Source organism: Gloeophyllum trabeum (assembly GCF_000344685.1).
Source record: "Gloeophyllum trabeum ATCC 11539 unplaced genomic scaffold GLOTRscaffold_00001, whole genome shotgun sequence".
Classification (NCBI taxonomy): domain Eukaryota; kingdom Fungi; phylum Basidiomycota; class Agaricomycetes; order Gloeophyllales; family Gloeophyllaceae; genus Gloeophyllum; species Gloeophyllum trabeum.
This window is the reverse complement of record NW_006920410.1, coordinates 399,318-419,027: the sequence shown is the minus strand read 5'-3', so window position 1 is coordinate 419,027 and position 19,710 is coordinate 399,318. Positions and strand designations below refer to the sequence as shown.

Here is a 19,710-nt window from a genome sequence, read left to right as displayed (position 1 = left end):
CACCAATGAACTTCTGAGGCCATGACGTCGAAATCTTAGCCTACTTTATCTTATCTCTGTAAGTGATGGACGGAGGTCGATGTACGTTTCCTAAAGATCGGTCCGACTGTTCTGCACGACACTAGTTCCAGTCGTTATAAATACTATCACCTCTTGCCAATCTTCTACGATGTATCTCCAGTTAGATGATTTGACGGCACTTGTAACAGGTGAGAACTCCAATCACCCGTCCTTCCCGGCGAATAAACCACATTGCATTCTTCGACAGGCGGAACCAAAGGCATAGGTCGTGCGATTGTCGAGCAACTCCTAGAAGAAGGATGTAACGTCTCCTACTGTGCCAGATCAGTGCAGAAGGACGGCATCGCCCCGCATACCACCGAGTCCGGCAAAGCGAGAGCCATTGGCACTGCTCTGGACGTTGCAGACAAGGCGGCTATGGAAGCATGGGTACAGGACACCGCCGAGATATTCGGTGGTGTCGACATCGTAATCAGCAATGGTGTGTAGTAGGATTGGTTGCTTCAATCGGAGATCACTGATGACTGACTTCATGGACAGTGTCGGCTCTGGGCATCCCTTCCACTCCGGAGAACTGGCAGGCGTCCTTCAACGTCGACATGATGGCGTTCGTGAATCTGGTCGAGGCAAGCTTACCGTACTTGCGCAAGTCCAAGGCCGCTGCCATTGTCTCTGTGTAAGTATGCAGTTTTGAGTCGCGTCCAATCTGACAGTACCGTACTTAGGTCGTCCGTCTCAGGCAGGGAAATTGACTTCACTGCTGCAGGCCCGTACGGCGCCTTCAAGGCCGCCGTGACCCATTATACCCAGCAACTGGCGTACACCTTAGCACCGGAGGGCATTCGCTCGTCAGTGTCGCGTTCTCCAGTGTGACATCACTAGAACTTACCGGATACGTCTTGTGCAGAAATTCTGTGAGTCCTGGAAATACGTTCTTCGAGGGAAGCGTATGGGACGACGCCCAAAGAAACAACCCCGAGCTGTATGAGAAGGCGCTGGCGCTCAACCCCATGAAGCGCATGGCAACGCCAGAGGAAGTAGCAAAGGCGGTGGTATTCCTTGCGAGCCCTGCGAGCTCCTTTACATCGGGCACGAACCTAGTCGTCGACGGCGCCCTCACCCGCGGCGTGCAGCTCTGAACAGATGATGGTATCCTGATAATATATTCATAATTTTATGTTCACAAACACAACAACAGAGGGGGCAATGATGAAGATGAATAAGGTAACAAACGGAGCACGCACGATCGGACGAGACAACTCAGCACGCACACAAAATGTCCGAATCCGCATCAATGTTACACTTTCAGCCGCTTCGCACCCTGCTCGTCGTCGCCACCCTCTTCCTCGAGACCTTCGTCCCCGACGCTGTCGCCGGTGCCTACGACGCCGGGCCCCTCGTCCTCGTCGATCTCACCTCTCGATCTCTTCACTGCGGTGCTGGGAGTGGTCCCACTGAGAGATGGGGGCAGCTTCCCGTCGGCGGGGATGTACTCTTCCTTGTTAACTTCCTCCTCGTACTCTTCGTCGTCTTCCTCCTCCTCCTCTTCGCCAGCGGCGTTACCGTTCTCCTGTAACAGGATACGTTAGTGGACATAGAGAGAAGGGCATAGAGACGTACCCCGCCGAGGAGGAGAGCAGTAAGGCTGCCTTGTCTCTAAGTGAATATAGACGTGTCAGACCAGCTCAGCAGTCGTGATTGTTGGACGTGGACGTGTACCTGCTGGGGATCCGCTTCCCCGTCCGCGTCTTCTCCGTCTTCTTCGTCGTCCTCAAATCCGCCTGCTTCCTCCTCCTCCTCTTCCTATGCACCAGGCCGTCGTGAGGCCCGCGCCGTCTGATACCGCGTAGGACAATACACGTACCACAATATCGTCGTACTCGTCGCTCTCCTCGCCCAGGTCCTCCTTCAACTCATGCGCGACCTGTTCCGGGGGCGGAGGGGCGTCTTTACTTCGGTCAGCCATAGCTGCTCAGGGCTGGGGGCAAGTTGCTCGAATGTAGTGGAGCCGAGTAGGGCTTTAGGCTTCGACTCAGCTTCGAGTTCAACCTTCAATTGACGGTATTACAGAGCAATTCGCACATCTGCCCATCGTGATGATGAGCGCATAGTGGCGGACCATGGGAACGGTTATAATTGCGACTGTGAGCGGCGCTGTGTGAAGCGGCCAGAGCTAAGGTCGGACGTGCGCTTGTTGGTCGCCGGTGGAAATAGCGATTTGTGCGCTATGTACGTCGTTCTGTACAACTACTCAAGCTCAAGGAGGAAGAGGACAGAAGGATGTAAAAGTTCATATCTGCTTCATTTCCGAAGTTGCGCCGGTAGGCCAGCAAAACAGGATGAATAATTTCTAGGCGGTGTAAGTTGAGTACAACATCAGGCATCTTGAGAAAATGGCCTGAGTGGAATGGAGCGTAGAAGACGAACGGCAAGTGAAGGAATGAACCAACCGCCTATGATTACTACGGACGTCCACAATAGCACCGCACCATTACATTTCGACAGTCATTTGACGGCGAATATAATTGATTATTTACCTCGGGAACCAGAGTTCCAGGAGCACCTCTGTTATGACAAAACCGCGTAGTATTGATCACCAGTGCGGGTTGAGGGCAGCTCGATATCATGATACTGAGTGCTCCTGAGGACGGTTCGCTGCATATAGGCGAACGAGAAATCCAACCCCCAGCAAGCGTACTGCCGTCTTAGACTGGCCATAGTGATCTTCACCGGGCAAATCCCTGAGATATCTTCGGCACAGATGCACGTCCGGGAATTCACTTACGACCGCTCTTTCCCCGCCGAATGAATCCCTCGCGGTCCTGACCAAGTACCCTGGCTATGCCATAGCTGAAGAGACCGCTAGCCGTATTCCAGGTGTCTCCGTTGCTTCCACCTGGGAATACAACTTCGCATGCCCTGACAGGGGAGATAGAAATAGACCTCGTTCCCCCAAAAGGGGGCGACTAGAACACAGTGTGTTACACCCACGCTTCATCTTTCGGACAAGTGAGACCCAGAAGGACCTCGAGGCCAAATAACAGCGGCAGATGCGCCTGCTTCCAAGCCTCCTGAAGGCAGGTTTGCTTCGCGTGCAAAGCAGATCTTGTGCCGCTATTCTGTATCGTTCCATATATGCGCAGTCAGAATAATCCTGAGGAGGTTCCGGCTTCAAAAACCGCAGAAAACAAGCAGAAAAGACCACCGCTAAAGCCATGTAACGGAGAAGGACGTCGACCGGGTTTACCCAGAGTGGCTGAGGATAAGATGCAGCCCTCGTGGAAACGTCCATTATCGATCCACCGACTTTCCTTCACCCCCCTCTACCCACTTTCCCTGCCGTCCCCCACCCTCGTCCACGATGGCTAACATCAAGCTCTTCGCTATGGGGAACCCCCTGCTCGACATGCAAGTCCGGGATGGCGAGGCGTTGCTCGAAAAGTATGGTCTGAAGGCCAACGATGCCATCCTCGCGGAGGATAAGCACATGCCTTTGTAAGATACCCCGCTTATGATTCGATATGTGCTGCTGATGGCAAAGAAAGGTACGAGGAGATCGTTGAGAAGTACCAGGTCACGTACGTTGCCGGCGGTGCTTCCCAAAATGCTGCTCGCGGCGCCGCGGTACGTATAGTCGTGCACTCGATCGAAAGCTGTTACTGAGGGCGCGTTGATATTCAGTATATCCTCCCTCCAGGATCAGTTGCATACACTGGATGCGTCGGCGACGATAACCTCGCCGACCAGCTGAGGGCTGCTAACAAGCGAGAGGGCCTGCAGGAGGCGTACCTCGTAAAGAAGGGCGAGAAGACTGGTGCTTGCGCCGTCATTATTACCGGTCACAATCGGTATATGCACTCAACATCGCAATCGTGTCTCAAGCCTGACCTACTGTCCCCTCCAGATCATTGGTGACTACCCTCCGGGCAGCGGAGAAGTTTGAGAAGGAACATTTAGCCTCCCCCATTGTCGCGCCCTTGATCGAGAGCGCACAGACGTACTATGTCGAAGGATTCTTCCTAACACACGGCACCGAGTCAGTTCTGCACCTCAGCAAGCAGGCTGCTGAAGCCGGCAAGGTAACTTCGACTCCTCTGTCACCGCCCGTCCCGCAGCTAACAATCCCGCCCAGACCTTCGTGCTCAACCTCTCCGCACCCTTTATCCCCCAATTCTTTCAGGTGCAGCTGCAGCAAGTTATTCCCTACTGCGACTTTATCCTCGGCAACGAGAGCGAGGCCGAGGCGTGGGCCGAGGCGACCGGCCAACCGGACAAGAAGAACTATGCCGCCGTTGCACGGGCGATCGCGCTCCTGCCCAAGGCGAACCCCTCGCGCCCGCGTACGGTCATTATTACGCAGGGGCCGCGCTCGACCGTCGTCGTCTCCGCCGCCGACCCCGACGCGCCCAAGGTCGTGCCTGTGAACCCGCTCAAGGACGAGGAGATCATAGACACGAACGGTGCCGGCGACGCCTTCGCTGGCGGCTTCCTTGGCGCTCTTCTCAGTGGCAAGAGCATTGACGATGCTGTGTTGGTCGGCCACAAGATGGGTGCGATGTGTGTCGGCCAGGTGAGCTTCTATACTACGCTCTTCATGTTTGGCAGAGACGCTGAAAATTTTGTCCCAGGTCGGCCCCCAGTTCAAATGGCCCAAGGTTAATGTGCTTTAAATGCTGTATCTTATCATTATCTATCGCATACGCTCTCAACAGCGTCCTGTATCCACTAGCGCTTTTCTTATAATTCAACTTGCATGGATGGCCTCATCATCTCCATTGCCAATTGTCCACAATATACCATTCTTCCAATGCCCACTCTACTACGACCGCAAGAAAGGAAAACGATACTATAACAGGATTTAGGTTACTTCCAGGTGTACATCACAGATCGTCCTAGCAGCTTCCGCGTTTGAATCACGAAGGGGGTGGGGAAGCCAGAGATTCCTATTCTGCCAATGAGCCGATGGAAGAGGACATATACATGAGACATACCTGTGTCAACAACTCGGCTATGATAGCATGAGCACTCCGCTCTACATCCGCAAAGACTTCCAAGTTGAAGTGCTCACCGGGGTTCAGCATCGGCTCACCATCCTCAGTCAGCATCGGTTCCATCGGGGGCGGTCGCACGGGTTCTTGTCCTTGGGGCTCGTCGAGCGGGAGATCTATATCGGCCTCACCGTCGGCATCAGCCTCTGTATCATGGCCTTGAGCATCCGGGTCAGTCGAGGGCTGTTCCGCTACTTGCCCGGAGGGTGGTGCTGGCTGCTCGCTTGCCTCTGCCACAGCAGGCGCCTCGGCCATCTTCGGCTCAGCGTCTCCAGCTGGCTGTTGAGGAGGAGGGGCATTAGTAGGGTCTCCTGCAGGCTTGGCTGCAATCGCATCTATGACGGCCTGCATGGCGGCAGCGGTCATCTGCATCGAGACAGGCTTGGCCTCACTGCCGTCCGCAGGCACGGGTTGGGAGGCAGAAGCACTGGAACTGGCTTCCAACGCGGGGTCGATCACGGGGGCAGTAATCGAGGAGGGCGCATCGCTACTGGGCTTCCCATCGACATCTTTCATGGAGACGTTTTCCGAATGTTGAGACAACTGCGGGTCAACCACTGCCGAAGTGGGCGCGGGCGGAGCATCATTGGGCCCCGGAGGCGCAGCATCTGTGTTATCAGCCGTCGACGGGGCACCGGTCCCTGGGCTCTGGCTACCCTCTACAGGTGGCGGAGGATTGTCGCCGTTGGGTTGGCCCCCTGCGCTAGTACGATAATAAGGCGAAGGTTGATAGTACGATTGATACGATCCCATCTGAGGCGGGCCTCCCTCCGGGGTCCAAGCTGGTGCAGCAGGCCAACTGCCCCTAGTAGCCGACGTGGGCAACCCAATTGTCGAGGGGTAATCCCCACTTCCGCTGGGAGCAGCGGCATAGCCTGGTAGAGCGTTGAGTTGAGAATCATCAGGGGCATCGTAGCAACCTACCGGCGTGTAGAGTGTGTGGTCTGTAGTAGCTGGTTGGTCCTGGTGGAGTGGCTTGAGTGTTGCTGCCTGAACCCGACGCCTCCGGCTTTCCCTTGCCATCTGTAGCGGGAGTTCCGCTGCGGCTGCGTGACTTCGATGCGGACGATCCCTCGCCGTTCTTCATCTCGGCGTCCGCCTCCACTATAACCCCATTGTGCCTGTATGCCAATGTTACAATGGTGGAGAGCCGATCAGTCAACTGTCCACACACCTCGATTTCTGATGACGACGAAGGGCATCGGTCTATAGGGCAGTCATTCGCACCCCTGTCGGTTTCGGACTTATGCACAATCACGCACCCTAGTAAAAGTGGCATCGCACTGAGGACAACGGCTGCAGAGTAGTTCCGTATTATGACGCGCCACAGAACGCAGAAAAGCTAAACTCACAATCCCGGCATAGAGTGCAGCTTCGTCGTCCTCTGGTGCCGCTTAAGGTCGGCCTCCCTCGCAAACTGCTTGTTACATCCATTGATTTTACACGGCCACACGCCACTCTCCGATGGACTCTTTTTCTTTGCAGCAACTTTCTTCTTGTGAGCCTCCTTCTTCTCCTCTGGCTAAAGACGTAAAGTGTGCCACACAAGCAGGTGGCGTCAGGATCGGTGGCTGAAGGGCACACAGGTCATACATCACTTACCGACTGCTTTACATGCGCCCTCACCATGGCTTCCGACTAGTCGAAAGAGTCTGTAGTCGTAGGTGTCGCAAAACCGCGTGGCTCGAAACTTTGGCTGCCAGAAAAGATTTTTGAGCGAGTAGATGGTCAGAATGCTCAAGGTGGCGTGAAGGTCCGTGCACAACGCCACATAGCCTGGGTATACCCGTGTGGCGCGGACCCGGGAACTCCCGGTCGTTCCCAATTGGCTCTCTAGGCCATCAACGTTGAGTGTCAAGCCCGTTCACATCCATGACTGAAGTTCACAAGTGCTAACACAAAATAATTCATAGGCAGCATTCTGCAATGCTGCGAGGAACTGTGCTCAGACGTTTGGGTGGCCCGGAGAAAAATAAGCTCGTGTTCTTTGATTTTTTTTCATCTTTCGAGACCTTCCGGCGACCGAACTGCGATCAATTATCATCAATCCGTGCATACGGCGGAAATGGTAGCGATTCAAAATGACAGCTCCCATCACGATGTCCAGATTTATGTGACTTTCGCTGACCGCTCGGGTAGTGAGTAGTGACTGCATCATTTTTTATGCCTCGTGATCTCATGGTGCTCTTGTGCCACGTACTAGGACGCGGTGAACCCACTCTGGCAATCGCGTGGAACATCTGAAAGCCCCGTGACGGTAACCAGATATAATGTGCTCCGCGCGGGATGACCTTGCCCGCCGAGCAAGGATCAAATGGAACCCCCAGGTTTCCGAGGAACTCGCTGTCTCGACTGAAACGTCTTAACAGAACGGCGCGTAGTCGTTTGATGGTGTACTTGGCCTGCCGCCTCTCTGCATATAAACATCCATGCGGTGCTCCGTCATACGACTGATTCCTCTGAAAATCGGCAATCCAGAGTCTCCTGTGCGGTCTGGATGGATGCCCTGATCATCGCACTTTATTTCTCGGATCCCAGTTTTCTGGTATAAATGCAAGGGGGTTCTCTGTTCCGCTTCAGCAGCGGATCCTGACCCCGGTCGACCACCCAATAAGTATTCACAATGAAGTTTGCCGCTGTTGTCGCCGTCCTGGCTGGTGCCGTTTCTACCGCTAGTGCTTTCACCATCCACTTCCAAAACAATTGCAATTTCGGTAAGTCGCGGCGTTCTGCTATAACCATATTGTTCTGTCGTAACTCACGAACGGTGCCCACCCAGCCGTGTGGCCCGCCGTTGGGAAGGCTCCCAACGGGCAGCCCGACACATCTGTCGCATATGGTACCAAGTTGAACCCTGGTGCTTCCAGCTCGTTCGGCGTCGACGACCATCAAGTCGTGAGTATCCTACTGTGCGCTGCGTGTTACTACTGTTCCAACCACTTTTCACAGGGTATTCGTGCTTGGGGACGCACGGGATGCCATGATGACGGCACCAACTGTGCGACCGGCGGCTGTGTTGGCGGTACGTTCCGGCCTTTATCTCTCGGTTCGAGCTCGTAACTGAGTGTTTTGCGTGGCCCCTCAGGTCTTACTTGCACGGATGCTGGTCTGAACTCGGGGGTCATTGTCTCTGAGTTCGGCTACGGCAACTTCGGTCAATATGGTGGCGAGCGTACATCCTGGGACTTGAGCCACGTCAACTTGGCCATCAACCTGAACACCAGGCTCTCGTCATCTGATGGGCAGAGCGTCCTGTGCCAGCAAAACAACTGCCCTGATGACCAGGCCTACTCCTACACGAACGATTACGCAGCGGACCGTAACTCGCCCCTGGGCCAGACCTTCACGCACACTTTCTGCGCTTAAGAAAATAAGTTTGGACGACATGGGGAGGAAATAACAGTTCTTGCCTTCTTGTATTTATTGGGCATATGTACTCATTGAGCTAATGTAATCACATCCTCAAACAACGTCGAACACCGCCCAGATGCTGCAGTTGTGCCCAAAAGGTATTGTTGTGTTCTGCCACCGCTTACTATACTCCCAAATGTCGGGGTCTCGGTAGATGGTATACTTATTATGTACCCCTCCTATTCTGTATGGCATGCCTTCATTCTTCAAAAGTTGTAGCCCTGGCAGTGCTTCTGCAACGTACTGGCTGCTAGAGCAGAAGATATTATACGAGGCTTGCGTGGTGGGAGAGCTATCGGTTCCGACAACGAAGCTGGCTTTGGGCATGTTACGGAACTCCGGGATATTGTGAAGTAAGATCAGTGTGGCCCGATAGTGTGGCATGCTGTGGCAAATTGACTCCTCAGGCTCTGAAGGTTGAGCAGAATACAATGTGCATGAGTTTCGCGCCAATGGCACAAACAATACTCCGTACATAAGCGATACCATGTGAGCTAGAAAACATGCTTCATGATTAAGAGCATATAAAATACATACTAAAATCAGCCATAGGATATCGGGAAGCGGGTATGTATAGAGACAATAATCATACGCTAGCGGACCGCAGCAATCGTATTCGCCTTCTCAAGTAAACCTCTGACGCGCCGAGTCAGGCGCTCGGCCTCCATCTTGCGCTCATACACTTGCTGAGCAGGATTCTTTTTCCTAGGCACCCAGCTCTTCGCCTTACCCTCAGCCCGTCTCGCGTTCAACTCGGAAAGGTCAACGACCCGTGGAGTCGTAGAGAATTTGATGACATCACGGTAGAGCAGCTTTGTTTCGGTTGCCAGAGAGCGCAAGGTCGGGGGCGAACTTGGCTCATCCGAGTCCGAGTCAGTGTCTGACAGACCAGACGGTTCTAACGGCGGCGTGGGCTCCCTGTTGATCGGCTCCGGAAGGAGCGGAAGAGTCTGTATCTCTCGGAGAAGATCTTGTCCTTTGAGGTAAGAGTTTTCCATTCGGAGGAAACGAACCGTCCCGCGTAACGCTTCCAACTGCAGAGGTTTTCAATTTGAGAAAGAATAGGGAAGAAACAGGCAAATACCTGCTCGAGTAGGTAGCTCGTCTCCAGGCTACCTTCCACGGCAACAGTTTCTGCTTCCACGGGTTGTACACCCGAAGCTGCGAAATCATGTCTAGGCGAGAGGACGAGGAGGAGCAAGAGGCACTCACGTTCTCTCTGCGGACCAGTTGACATGCTCGTGAGCTTAGCATTGTCTTGTTCCAAAGCATCGAGGTCGGCTTGCAGCTGTTCCATGGCTTCCTCGTAGGCACGTTCTTGCTTCCGTGCCTTCCCAAGCTCGCTCTCGAGTTCAGCGATGGTATCCGCTTGCTTCTTAACCGTCTCCATGCGGCGTTCCATGAGTTCGATCTTAACACCCGCCTCTTGGATAGTCTGGTCTTTGGACTTGAGGGAGCGGTATAACCCTTGGATCTCATCGCTCAGCTGCGCGACCTTACGCTCCGCCTCAATATTGACAGCGGTGCTGGCTTTGATCTCGTTGACGCGGACAACCCATGGTGCCGTGCCCGTGACTACAACATTCTCAGTCCGTGGCCTTCAGATTGGTAACAATTACTCACTCTTCGTCACGTTGACAGGGTCCATGGCCAAAGGTACCAACGCTGCTGCCTCACTGATGAGCCGTGCAATGTATTCAGCTACGGCTTCCCAAGAAGAGACACCATCTTTTCGATCTTTGCCCACTGTAGAGGCCGCGACCTGTTTGACGAATGAGAGTACTTTCGTTAACGAGAATGCTTCTTTCTCGCCACGGGCATCGCTCAAATGAGGCATGATTTGTTGAGCAAGCTGTGGGATTGATAAGCCAATCGATCCCACCCTGCATCGTGATCATATCTCGCACCTGTATGCCGAAATTTACTAGTTCGGAAACTAAGTTGTTCAGGGCTTGCAGCTGGGGAATAAGAGGGGCTTTGAGCGCCGACGACTCTTGTATGAGTTCTTCCAGGCGTTTCGTAAGTTTCCTAGGACACCTCAGCAGCCTTACCTCCGTTATGCCTCTCGTTAGCTTACCTTGACAATGACTTGGCCCCTTTGCATTGGTCTAGTAACTTCTGCAGAGGCCCGAAGAACTCATTCTCGATGTCAAGGCCGCCCAAATCAAGCGCAACATCTTCCGAACTTTGAGCGTCCCGTCTACAGCTGGACAACAGCAAAACACGAACCTGTATCCTTCATTATCGCCGCGACAGACGTCTTCGCCAAGCCCATGGATGCCGCCACCATGTCCAGATCGAGGTCGAACGCGGAAGCGTAGCCCAGCTCCCTTTCACCCAATTCATGGTCGTACCCAGCAAAGTACGTCTCGGCCAAATGGTCGAATTGTGCCTGCAACCTGCCAACACCAGGTTAGATATACATACATCCTTGAAGACAGTGATGCGCACTTCACGACGTCGCTGACGCATTCCATCTCACGGAACTCGTCGCGGCGGAGCAAGTCGAGATGCAAGTCGATCCGCTTCTCCATCGGTGCGAGTTCCGGGTAGAGCCTACCGATATTCAGGAATGACTCTGCGTCGCAGCGCCGAAGAACGGCAGCGAAGCGTTTGCACAGGTTGGACAAGCTAGCAATCCTGCCGCGCATCTATACGGTAACGGTGAGAAATGGTGTTGCACTGAGGTTCTGGATATGGTAAAGGGGAGGTCTTACCTCACAAATACCGACAAGGACGTCGGCAACGGGTCCGTTCAACGAATCCGGCAAGCCATGTGCTTGTCCCACAATCGCATTGATGAGATCGGTCTTGAAAGCGAGGCGCTGGAAGAGCAGATAACAGCTCGTCGCGTCGCTATCCGACTCGACATAGAGTTGTGGCAGATACGGCTGAAACTCGAATCAGCCACATATCCTCTCGAGCTTGTTACGGGCTCAACTTACCTGGACAATCGAAAGCAGCTCACGAGCCTCACGGGCTTCGTGGCCTTTGAGCTCCAGCTCAATGGTCTTCGCTTGGTTCTTGGATGCAGATGACTGGAGCTTGAGGTTGAGGGACATCATCGCTGCGGTCTGCGATGCCGCAGAAGCGGACTCCTGTTGGACAGTTTGATTCTCCGCGCGCAGCGTATCGAGTTCCCTTAGCAGGTGGTCAGTACGAGCCTCGCAATAGAAATTGTGAGATGTATCTCTCACTGTTGCAGGTTCATGACGAGCTCTCGGAATTGCGAGATCGTGTTCTCCATGTCGACACATACATCCTCCAGAGACTCGATCTTGCGGCGCTGTTCTCGCAGCTCAGCGTCCTTCGCGTCTGCGACGGGGGAACATCAGCAGCAGCGATTGGATCAGTGAAGGAAGGACGAACCGATCTCCTCCTGTAACGTCTTCTCCGTTTCCATATGATTTTCTTCCAACTCGTCGTTGAGTTCCTTCAGCGCTTCCAGATCCTCGATTGTGATTCGCATCTCCTCGATTTTCTGTGGCAAGCATCAGGGAAGCAGTACCAAGCCAAATCTGCAACACACTGACCTCGCTCAGCATGAGATTACGCTCCGTGAGTTGGACAAGGAGGTCCTCGGCGCCCAGGGCATCGTCGAGCTGCATCTTCAAGTCTTCGATCTGGACCTCTGCGTTGGCGAGCTTTATCAAGGTCTCCTCGTATTGGCCTGTGTATATGTCAACATAGTTGCCGCAGTATAGATTCAGCGGACGTACTCTGGATCTCGTCTAGGGTGGCAACGTCCTTCTCCATCTCTTGGATGCGGCGTCGCTGCTCTAACTCCGTTTCTTGCGAGATCTCTCGCAAACTGTGCAGTGCTTCATTATACTGATAGCTCACGCTGGAATGTTTGAAGAGAGGCTCACCGGTACAATGCTTCCTTCAACCGCTCGTTCTGCTTCTCTAGTTGTATATACGCTAGCGACGACTTCCCATCGTCTCTGCCCTCTCCCGACCCTCCCTCCGCTGGCGCAAGGATAAGGTACAGGAACAATAAGCAAAAAGAGGCACTCACTACTCGCACCACCATCGCCCACCGACCCTCCCTCTTTCAGTACCTTCAGCTCCACCTCTGCGACAGCAAGTCTCTCCTTCAGCTCCTCCAGCTCCGCCTCAGCCGTCTCCGCCCTCTCCTCCGCCATCTCCTTGTCCAGCATCGCCATCTCCAGCTGCTCCTGTGCGTCGAGCATCCGGCTCTCGGACAGCTCCGAGATCTGCTTCGAGTCGGAGAGCTCACGGCGCGCTGCGGTCAGCTCGGTCTGCAGCTGGTTGAGCTTCGCTTGCAACTTGGGGCGGAGGGCGACGAAGGATTCGGCTTCGGAGAGCCGGGTCTCGAGCTCGCGGACGTGGCGAGCGTCGTCGGCGCGTTTGGCTTCGAGGACACGAACTTTTGCACGGAGTTCCTGTAGTTCCTGGTCATCCTGGGAATGCTAGAACAAAGGTTGATCAGCTACACGTTAACGGTAAGAATGAGCAAGTCACATTCTGTCGGGACAAGGAGGAAGGGGGTCGAGATGGCGGCTTCAGTGGTTGCGTAGAAAGGAGTGGGGAAGGCTCCCTAGGAAAAGCAGAAGGGGGCGGCGGCGGAGACACTGAACGCAGGGAGCTGGTCTCCGGGGCTGGAGGAGGGGGCGGGGATGATACGCGTTTCAAAGGAAGTTTCCGCGGCGGCGCTGGCGCTGGCGGGGACTCCGTCTGCAGCGGCGAGGATACGGTCGGGCTGAATGGCGGGTTATTGTCGTGAGACGCATTGCGCGGGAGGGATTTGCGGGCCTGCAGGCCGCCGGCGAGCGAGAGACGTTTCGTGGGGGAGCCGAGGCGGGGTGTAGGGGGGCCTTGTGCACCAGGAGCTGGGGATGCCTTGGGTGAGGGCTTCAAGGGGCTGGCGGACCTGGATGCAGTGCCGGACCCTGCCCGAGAACCAGCTGCACTGGCGGTACTCGGTGTCCGCTGGTGAGACAGGCCTGGTCGAGGAGCGGTCCGTGCAGTCTTCAAAGGTGACGGTTAATGTACGCAACGTATTCATTGATAGAAGGGATATACGTACTGGAGGCGCAGGCCGCTCAGGCTCTGCAGAAACGACCGTAACTTGGCTGGGTCGGACAAACACACCATAGTTTGGTTTACAGTTGAAGTATGTGACGCCCTGGACGCTTCCATTATTCTTTCCTTTCTGCTCGTACAGCTCAATCCCTATCCACTTCCCCGGCGCGAATGAAGTCGCGCCGCTGAACCGCACCGTCCCCCGTCCGACCGAAACTTGTACGACCGCTCCCAACGGCGGGTCTACGGACGCCATAGAGCTCAATGCTTGCTAGCTTTCCGCTGCAGTTCTGGTACAGTATAGCGGTAAACCGGGAGTTAAACGAGAGTGAATAGCCCCTTCTGCAAGGTATCCGGGTTATAAGGTCATGTCAGTGGCTGTAGAAAGCGCTCTGCAGCTGAGTGCACGCGTCCGTGACAACAATTACCTGTGACTTGGGCTGTGACATCCAGGATCCGCCCTGACTGGACGCCCGAGATCGTAGCCTGCGACGCTGAGGACGGTGCTGACGGCGTGGGACGCTCGATTCTGGCAGTGATACACTGAACGGTGATTACTTACGTTGTCTGAGGGCGTACGGCCTGAAATCTCCCATTGTGTTCACGTTTCAATCTTGCGGAACGTTTGACTGCGAGCAAGCCGCGTAAGGTACACTCAGGCAGGTATAGTTCGCTCAGAGCCTGGAGGCATTATAGAGTCGCTGTTGAGGGACAATAAATATGAACGGGTCCTACTCAGGTATGCAGCAGTACCGTGTCTGACGCGTGCAAGAAGCTCAATCCCTGTATTTACTCAAGGCCAAACGAACTCTAGACACTCCGATGCCGACGGGGACACCGAGCGAGGCTTCCGAGTGAAATCCAACTCAGACCCTTCTTCGAGCCAGAGTACACGAAGCAGAGGCGCAGCGGCGGCGACGGAGCCGGACATGCACAATGGCTCGGTCGCCACCCTCCCAGACCCCGCCCCCATCCTGCCCTACTGGTCGGCAAAGCGACACCTCACCTGTGGTAATCCCACCCCGCCGCCGCCATGGATCCCCAAAATGGCGCCTTGGCGACAATCCCCCGGGAAGCTGAGGACGGCGCACGCCGCCCTCATCCTGTGTCTAAACATAGACGTGGACCCGCCCGACGTGGTCAAGACGAATCCGTGCGCAGTCCTGGAGTGCTGGGTGGACCCGCATAGCATGCCCTCGAATAAAGCGCTCGAGGCGATTGGCGAGAACCTACGGCACCAGTATGAGGGTCTGAGCCCCAAGATCACGTACAAGGCTATCCTTGACCCGTGGTACGAGGACTTGCGCAGGTACTGCGTCCAGTTCCGCAGAGGTGCGAAGGAGGATGCCGTGCTTTTCCACTACAACGGCCACGGAGTCCCCAAACCGACCCCCAGCGGCGAACTCTGGTGCTTCAACAAGCAGTACACGCAATACATCCCCGTTTCTCTCGCCGACATCCAGACATGGCTGGGTTCTCCGTCGGTGTACATTTGGGACTGCTCCGCTGCGGGCCACTTGTTACAGAACTTCAATGCATTCGCCGAGGATCGAGACAAGCGGAAGAACTTGATGGAAGGCGGCTACCCAGAGGGGCAGTCGCCGTTCTCAGAATCCATCCAGCTCGCCGCCTGCGCCGCGCACGAGACGCTTCCATCTTGCCCCGAGCTCCCCGCCGACCTGTTCACGTCCTGCCTAACCTCCCCCATAGACATCGCCCTGCGGTACTTCGTGATGAACCACCAGTTGCCTAACAATATTACCGCCGATATGGTTATGCAGCTGCCTGGTGACCTCAAGGATCGCCGGACGCCGCTCGGCGAGCTGAACTGGATATTCATTGCCATTACGGATACGATCGCTTGGACGACGTTCCCTCGAGAACTGTTCACCCGATTATATCGCTCTGACCTCCTCATTGCGTCGCTGTTCCGAAATTTCCTTCTCGCAGAACGTATCATGAAGAATTACCACTGCACACCTCATACCAGCCCTCCACTGCCCCCAACGAACACGCACCGGCTGTGGGCGTCTTGGGATCTCGCCGTGGATGCGTGTCTCCGACAGCTACCTGATCTCCTAGCTGGCAAGAAATCGAAAGGTGAGGCAGGAGAGAGTGCTGTAGCTAGATCGCGGCGCCAAGCCGAGCAGGCTCGTCAGGACAGGTCAAATAATGCCCATGCATCTGCGGACAGCCCGTACACCTACATCCCGAGCCGTTTCTTTGCGGACCAGCTCACTGCCTTCGAGGTATGGATTTCGCGCGGGGGCTCGGCGCTAACAAAGCGAGGCCCAATGTCGCTCCCCGTCCAGACGAACGGCGAGAACGGTGCCGCGTACGCAGAAGCGCCCAGCGACGCGGCGTTGGAGCCGCAACCCTCACTTTTAGATCAGGGCACTGAGCATCATCTCGTACCCCGCAAACCCCCAGAGCAGCTACCCATCGTCTTGCAGGTCCTACTGTCCCAGCCGCACCGCCTTCGCGCTCTTATACTGCTCTCTCAGTTTGTTGACCTCGGCCCCTGGGCGGTACATCTGGCGCTCACGATCGGGATATTCCCCTACATATCCAAGCTACTGCAGGCGGCTGGACAAGATCTGAGGCCCGTCCTCATCTTTATATGGGCACGCATCCTTGCGGTCGATCCTACCTGTCAAGTAGATCTTTACACAAATCAAGGGTACAAGTACTTTGCAAACGTACTAGCTATCCAGGAAGACCCGCAGCACTCCGTCATTCCGAACCACTCGGAACACAAAGCGATGTGTGCTTTCATCCTGTCAGCGATTGCTCGGGACTTTGCGCATGGGCAGACCGCGTGCTGGCGTGAGCGCGTTTTCGACAACTGCTTCGAAAGGCTGGACGAAGGTGATTTCCTCTTGCGTCAGTGGTGCGCTCTTTGTATCGCGCAGATATGGGATGGGAACGACGAAATCAAGATATATGGAGTCGACCGAGGGACCCAGGATAAGCTCATCGCAATGCTTTCAGACGATTCTCCTGAGGTCCGGACAGCTGCGCTCTATGCCCTCGGAACCTTTATGGGCTCGAGCGGTTCTGCGGATCCTAATAAGTGTGGTGGGGGCGGCAGTGGTACGATGCAACATCTTGAAGAGCGCATCCATTTCAGAATGGAAGTGGCTGTGGCAACGGGTGCTACCCTTGCTGTCAAGGACGATGCCAGTCCTACCGTCCGGAAGGAACTTCTAGTCTTGATTAGCTGCCTTGCCAAAGAGTGGCGAGGATACTTCGTAGTTTGTGCGTGGATTTACTGGGAAGAGAACCGCCGGAGGGTGTCTGGGATGAGCAATCACATGTCGGACGATGACGATGTTGCAGCGATTGCTGTCTCTGAATGGCTGGACAGCTTCGGGGATGATGAAGGCGCTCGAGAGGAGAACCGTGTCTTACTTTCGTCCTTCTTTACGATCTTCGTCGCTCTTCTCGAATTATCCACCGATCCGTACCAAGAGGTCGCCACCAACGCGCAGACCGTTGTTGACTATGTCATGGCGCTCTTGCTGGAATCTCCCTTTACACGGTTGGATTCTACTTCGCTGCATGTGCCACCTCCACCACCACCGTCTTCTCGTGTAGGGCACCAGCACAATGGCACTCGCTCAAGGGTCTCCTCGATACACTCATCGCCGTCCCAACCCCAACCGTATGCACCGATTGCCAACCGACCCCAGCTTAACAGAAGTGAGACGATGACCAGCGCGGTCGCTGCTGGCGTAACTAGTACCTTGCGCCGCACGTCGTCTTTTGCAAATGCCTTGAAGAGTTTGGCCGGAAATATCGCGTTCCCTTCGACGGAGGACGGTCGCTCCACACCCAGTACACCTGCGCCTCCGCGGCTAGATATGCCCGATATCTCTCGGGCACCCTCGCCGAACTTGAACTTCGCGCAATACACCTCTCCGTATTCACGTCCGCCTTCGCCAGACGGCGCGTTCCTTCCGCCGCCCTCTCCAGTTGTCCACCATCCTCAGGACCATCACGCTCCTGCGGACTTCATGCCTTGGGACGTCATGGAAGCTCTGATGGAAGAAGACATGGAGCGGCTGAGAGCGCGACGGAGGGCGGGTACTCAAGTCCGCAGGCATGTTAGCGGCGCGATGTCTAGCCCTAGTGGGAGTACATTCTCTGTGGATTCGGGAAACAGCAGTGTAATTTTGGGACTCGGAACCGGGGCTGGGATCAGGGATTCCCTGCCTCTGAAGAGTCGGTTCTATGACTGGTGTTGCGAGTATTTCAAAGAACCGCAGATGAGGGTGAGCTTCATTCTCGCCTGGATCTTTGATGGAATCTGAGGCCCAATGCGCAGCAAGCTGAAGCGGACGAGCCCGGTAGTGTCCAATATAACTACCAAGTCTGGCGTCAACAGCGGAACGAGCAGATTCTTACGGAGACTCAGTCTCAAGTGGAAGTCGCGGGTGAGTGTACTTTCAGATTTCAGTCGTCAAATACTGACTAACGCTATTTGCAGAGACTCGTAGGTGGACCAAGCACATCACGACGTTGCAAGTCGGCCCCTATCCTCTCACTACAGCCTTCCACATGTATGATCCTCACTTGGTCGTCGCCAGTGACACGGATACCATCAGGTGAGATAGGTGATATCTGGGGCGTCGTTCACTCTGATAGGTATCCTTAGCGTGTGGGATTGGCAGCAGAGGAGACGGCTGGCGCTGTTTTACAATGGCAATCCCAAGGGTACCAGCATCACATCCCTACATTTCATCAATCAAGATGTAGGTGGAATCATATTGGCGACATCTGGTCTGTGTTACTTGTTTCAGCCTGAGTGTACAATCGCTAATTAGAGGCGCTTCATAGCTGACGGTGTAGTGCGCCTGTATCGAAATTATGATCCGGCATTGACGTCGCAGCCAGTTCAAATGGTTAGCTCTTTCAGGGGTCTGAATGAGCTTGTGCAGACGAAGCGAGGAAGTGGGGTCATCACGGACTGGAAGCAGAACGGAGGCTCTTTAATGGTCGGAGGGGACTCTCGCGTGATCAGGGTGTGGGATGCCCATACCGAGAGCCTGTTGATGGTGGGCTACATCAAGCTTGCTCGCTCTCGCCTTGCTAATGCCTTCATCGTAGGATCTTGAAACGAAGTCTGACAGCCCCATCACCTCAATGGCTTCCGACCCGAGTTCTTCCCCCACATTCCTGGCTGGCTTCGCAGACGGTACAGTGAACCTGTTTGATCGTCGATTGCCTGAAGAAGACGCCATTGTGCGGTCGTACTGCGAGCACGTCTCATGGATCCAGAACACGCGTTGGCACCCTACATTGTCAGGCAAATTCCTTTCTGCTAGGTATGTACCCATTCATGGATCTCAAGTATGAACCTTCAAGTGACATGGATATCAATAGCTTGGATGGTGAGGTGAAGATCTGGGACCTTCGCGCAGACGCTGCGATCAATAACTGGGAGATGTTCCCGCACGGCCTGAGCGCTTTTGACGTCCACCCCCAGGCCGGCGTCTTCGCCGCGTAAGTCATCCTGCCTCACCCCCATTCTGCATTCTCTGACCTCGATATGTAGCTTGTCGGCGGTGAATTCCACCCAGTACAGAACACAACGCGCAACAGTGCAGTCACTGACCTTGTCCGCGGTCCTTTCAAGTGTGGACATCAATACCGGTCTTACTGCGCCTACGGCAAGACACCAGCCATCACCCTTCATTCCGAGGTCGAGCTCTTTGGTTTTCCATCCGACCGAGATGGTGTACGCCATTGGTCCCCCTGATGGATCACGTGAGTCCTTATACTTGACCTTGGACACAACCCACGCTAACATACACTTTCCAGTCCGGATTTTGGGATGCAAGATAGCATGAGAGCGGGTACAACTCCTCTCTTACCTTTTATTCTCGACCTGTCAGTTATCTTTCCTTACCTTGGATCTCTAGGGTGTGTTTGTGCGTTCAACTCTCGAAAACTTGTCCTGTGCAGCTTGGATATGGACCAGATTCTCCTTCTCTCTGGTTGCAGTCTGATACACTACGCCTGTGCACTTCAGCAGTAGTAACCCTAATGTATCCTTAGTATACCGCATGTACCATAGTAATTCCCTATTTTCTCGCCCATCCTGTTCTGTACACGTACGTGTTGCATGCCATACTGCCGGCGCCTATTATTAGTATCACGGGCGCCTATGCCTTCACCGTTG

The 19,710-nt window shown here is 54.8% G+C and overlaps 7 protein-coding genes across 7 annotated transcripts; 4 read left to right on the top strand and 3 right to left on the bottom strand.

Moving 5' to 3' along the window:
- Window positions 1-169: 169 nt before the first annotated feature.
- On the top strand, window positions 170-1,160 carry GLOTRDRAFT_123826 (dehydrogenase/reductase SDR family protein member 10; the record flags this gene model as incomplete). Its single annotated transcript, XM_007862365.1, has 5 exons — window positions 170-209; window positions 269-502; window positions 562-697; window positions 747-869; window positions 929-1,160. 5 exons carry the CDS (start codon window positions 170-172, stop codon window positions 1,158-1,160), a joined length of 765 nt encoding a protein of 254 aa, XP_007860556.1.
- A 2-nt stretch (window positions 1,161-1,162) lies between these two features.
- On the bottom strand, window positions 1,163-2,082 carry GLOTRDRAFT_112839 (uncharacterized protein). The gene is made up of 4 exons (XM_007862364.1): window positions 1,886-2,082; window positions 1,741-1,824; window positions 1,642-1,677; window positions 1,163-1,591 (listed from the first exon to the last, which is right to left on the bottom strand). Exons 1-4 carry the CDS (start codon window positions 1,985-1,987, stop codon window positions 1,319-1,321), a joined length of 495 nt encoding a protein of 164 aa, XP_007860555.1. The 5' UTR covers window positions 1,988-2,082; the 3' UTR covers window positions 1,163-1,318.
- A 1,278-nt stretch (window positions 2,083-3,360) lies between these two features.
- On the top strand, window positions 3,361-5,417 carry GLOTRDRAFT_112838 (Ribokinase-like protein). The gene is made up of 8 exons (XM_007862363.1): window positions 3,361-3,516; window positions 3,567-3,645; window positions 3,703-3,869; window positions 3,926-4,100; window positions 4,154-4,591; window positions 4,650-4,964; window positions 5,013-5,029; window positions 5,090-5,417. Exons 1-6 carry the CDS (start codon window positions 3,383-3,385, stop codon window positions 4,689-4,691), a joined length of 1,035 nt encoding a protein of 344 aa, XP_007860554.1. The 5' UTR covers window positions 3,361-3,382; the 3' UTR covers window positions 4,692-4,964; window positions 5,013-5,029; window positions 5,090-5,417.
- GLOTRDRAFT_134823 (uncharacterized protein) lies at window positions 4,935-6,816 on the bottom strand (the record flags this gene model as incomplete). The annotated part of the gene is made up of 7 exons (XM_007862362.1): window positions 6,672-6,816; window positions 6,422-6,591; window positions 6,332-6,365; window positions 6,244-6,275; window positions 5,994-6,190; window positions 5,013-5,944; window positions 4,935-4,964 (listed from the first exon to the last, which is right to left on the bottom strand). Exons 1-7 carry the CDS (start codon window positions 6,696-6,698, stop codon window positions 4,935-4,937), a joined length of 1,422 nt encoding a protein of 473 aa, XP_007860553.1. The 5' UTR covers window positions 6,699-6,816.
- Window positions 6,817-7,666: 850 nt separating this feature from the next.
- On the top strand, window positions 7,667-8,561 carry GLOTRDRAFT_134822 (Osmotin, thaumatin-like protein). The gene is made up of 4 exons (XM_007862361.1): window positions 7,667-7,783; window positions 7,849-7,964; window positions 8,019-8,091; window positions 8,155-8,561. Exons 1-4 carry the CDS (start codon window positions 7,693-7,695, stop codon window positions 8,433-8,435), a joined length of 561 nt encoding a protein of 186 aa, XP_007860552.1. The 5' UTR covers window positions 7,667-7,692; the 3' UTR covers window positions 8,436-8,561.
- Window positions 8,562-8,901: 340 nt separating this feature from the next.
- On the bottom strand, window positions 8,902-13,782 carry GLOTRDRAFT_134821 (uncharacterized protein; the record flags this gene model as incomplete). Its single annotated transcript, XM_007862360.1, has 17 exons — window positions 8,902-9,514; window positions 9,565-10,055; window positions 10,104-10,332; window positions 10,388-10,508; window positions 10,558-10,657; window positions 10,710-10,879; window positions 10,932-11,131; window positions 11,198-11,371; window positions 11,426-11,621; window positions 11,678-11,795; window positions 11,850-11,961; window positions 12,014-12,150; window positions 12,200-12,291; window positions 12,350-12,449; window positions 12,499-12,913; window positions 12,966-13,472; window positions 13,531-13,782. 17 exons carry the CDS (start codon window positions 13,780-13,782, stop codon window positions 9,074-9,076), a joined length of 3,855 nt encoding a protein of 1,284 aa, XP_007860551.1. The 3' UTR covers window positions 8,902-9,073.
- A 790-nt stretch (window positions 13,783-14,572) lies between these two features.
- Window positions 14,573-19,653, top strand: GLOTRDRAFT_67380 (WD40 repeat-like protein; the record flags this gene model as incomplete). The annotated part of the gene is made up of 9 exons (XM_007862359.1): window positions 14,573-17,800; window positions 17,854-17,962; window positions 18,016-18,133; window positions 18,184-18,308; window positions 18,366-18,583; window positions 18,636-18,853; window positions 18,912-19,031; window positions 19,084-19,295; window positions 19,350-19,653. 9 exons carry the CDS (start codon window positions 14,573-14,575, stop codon window positions 19,376-19,378), a joined length of 4,377 nt encoding a protein of 1,458 aa, XP_007860550.1. The 3' UTR covers window positions 19,379-19,653.
- Window positions 19,654-19,710: the final 57 nt, after the last annotated feature.

Coding starts and splice junctions, on each gene's coding strand:
- GLOTRDRAFT_112839 (XM_007862364.1), bottom strand. CDS start 1,987: ATGGCTGACCGAAGTAAAGACGCCCCTCCGCCCCCGGAACAGGTCGCG. Junction 1,825..1,885: donor ACGAGTACGACGATATTGTG/GTACGTGTATTG, acceptor CCTGGTGCATAG/GAAGAGGAGGAGGAGGAAGC. Junction 1,678..1,740: donor GGGAAGCGGATCCCCAGCAG/GTACACGTCCAC, acceptor ATATTCACTTAG/AGACAAGGCAGCCTTACTGC.
- GLOTRDRAFT_112838 (XM_007862363.1), top strand. CDS start 3,383: ATGGCTAACATCAAGCTCTTCGCTATGGGGAACCCCCTGCTCGACATG. Junction 3,646..3,702: donor ATGCTGCTCGCGGCGCCGCG/GTACGTATAGTC, acceptor GTTGATATTCAG/TATATCCTCCCTCCAGGATC. Junction 3,870..3,925: donor ATTATTACCGGTCACAATCG/GTATATGCACTC, acceptor TGTCCCCTCCAG/ATCATTGGTGACTACCCTCC.
- GLOTRDRAFT_134822 (XM_007862361.1), top strand. CDS start 7,693: ATGAAGTTTGCCGCTGTTGTCGCCGTCCTGGCTGGTGCCGTTTCTACC. Junction 7,784..7,848: donor CCAAAACAATTGCAATTTCG/GTAAGTCGCGGC, acceptor GTGCCCACCCAG/CCGTGTGGCCCGCCGTTGGG. Junction 8,092..8,154: donor GACCGGCGGCTGTGTTGGCG/GTACGTTCCGGC, acceptor GTGGCCCCTCAG/GTCTTACTTGCACGGATGCT.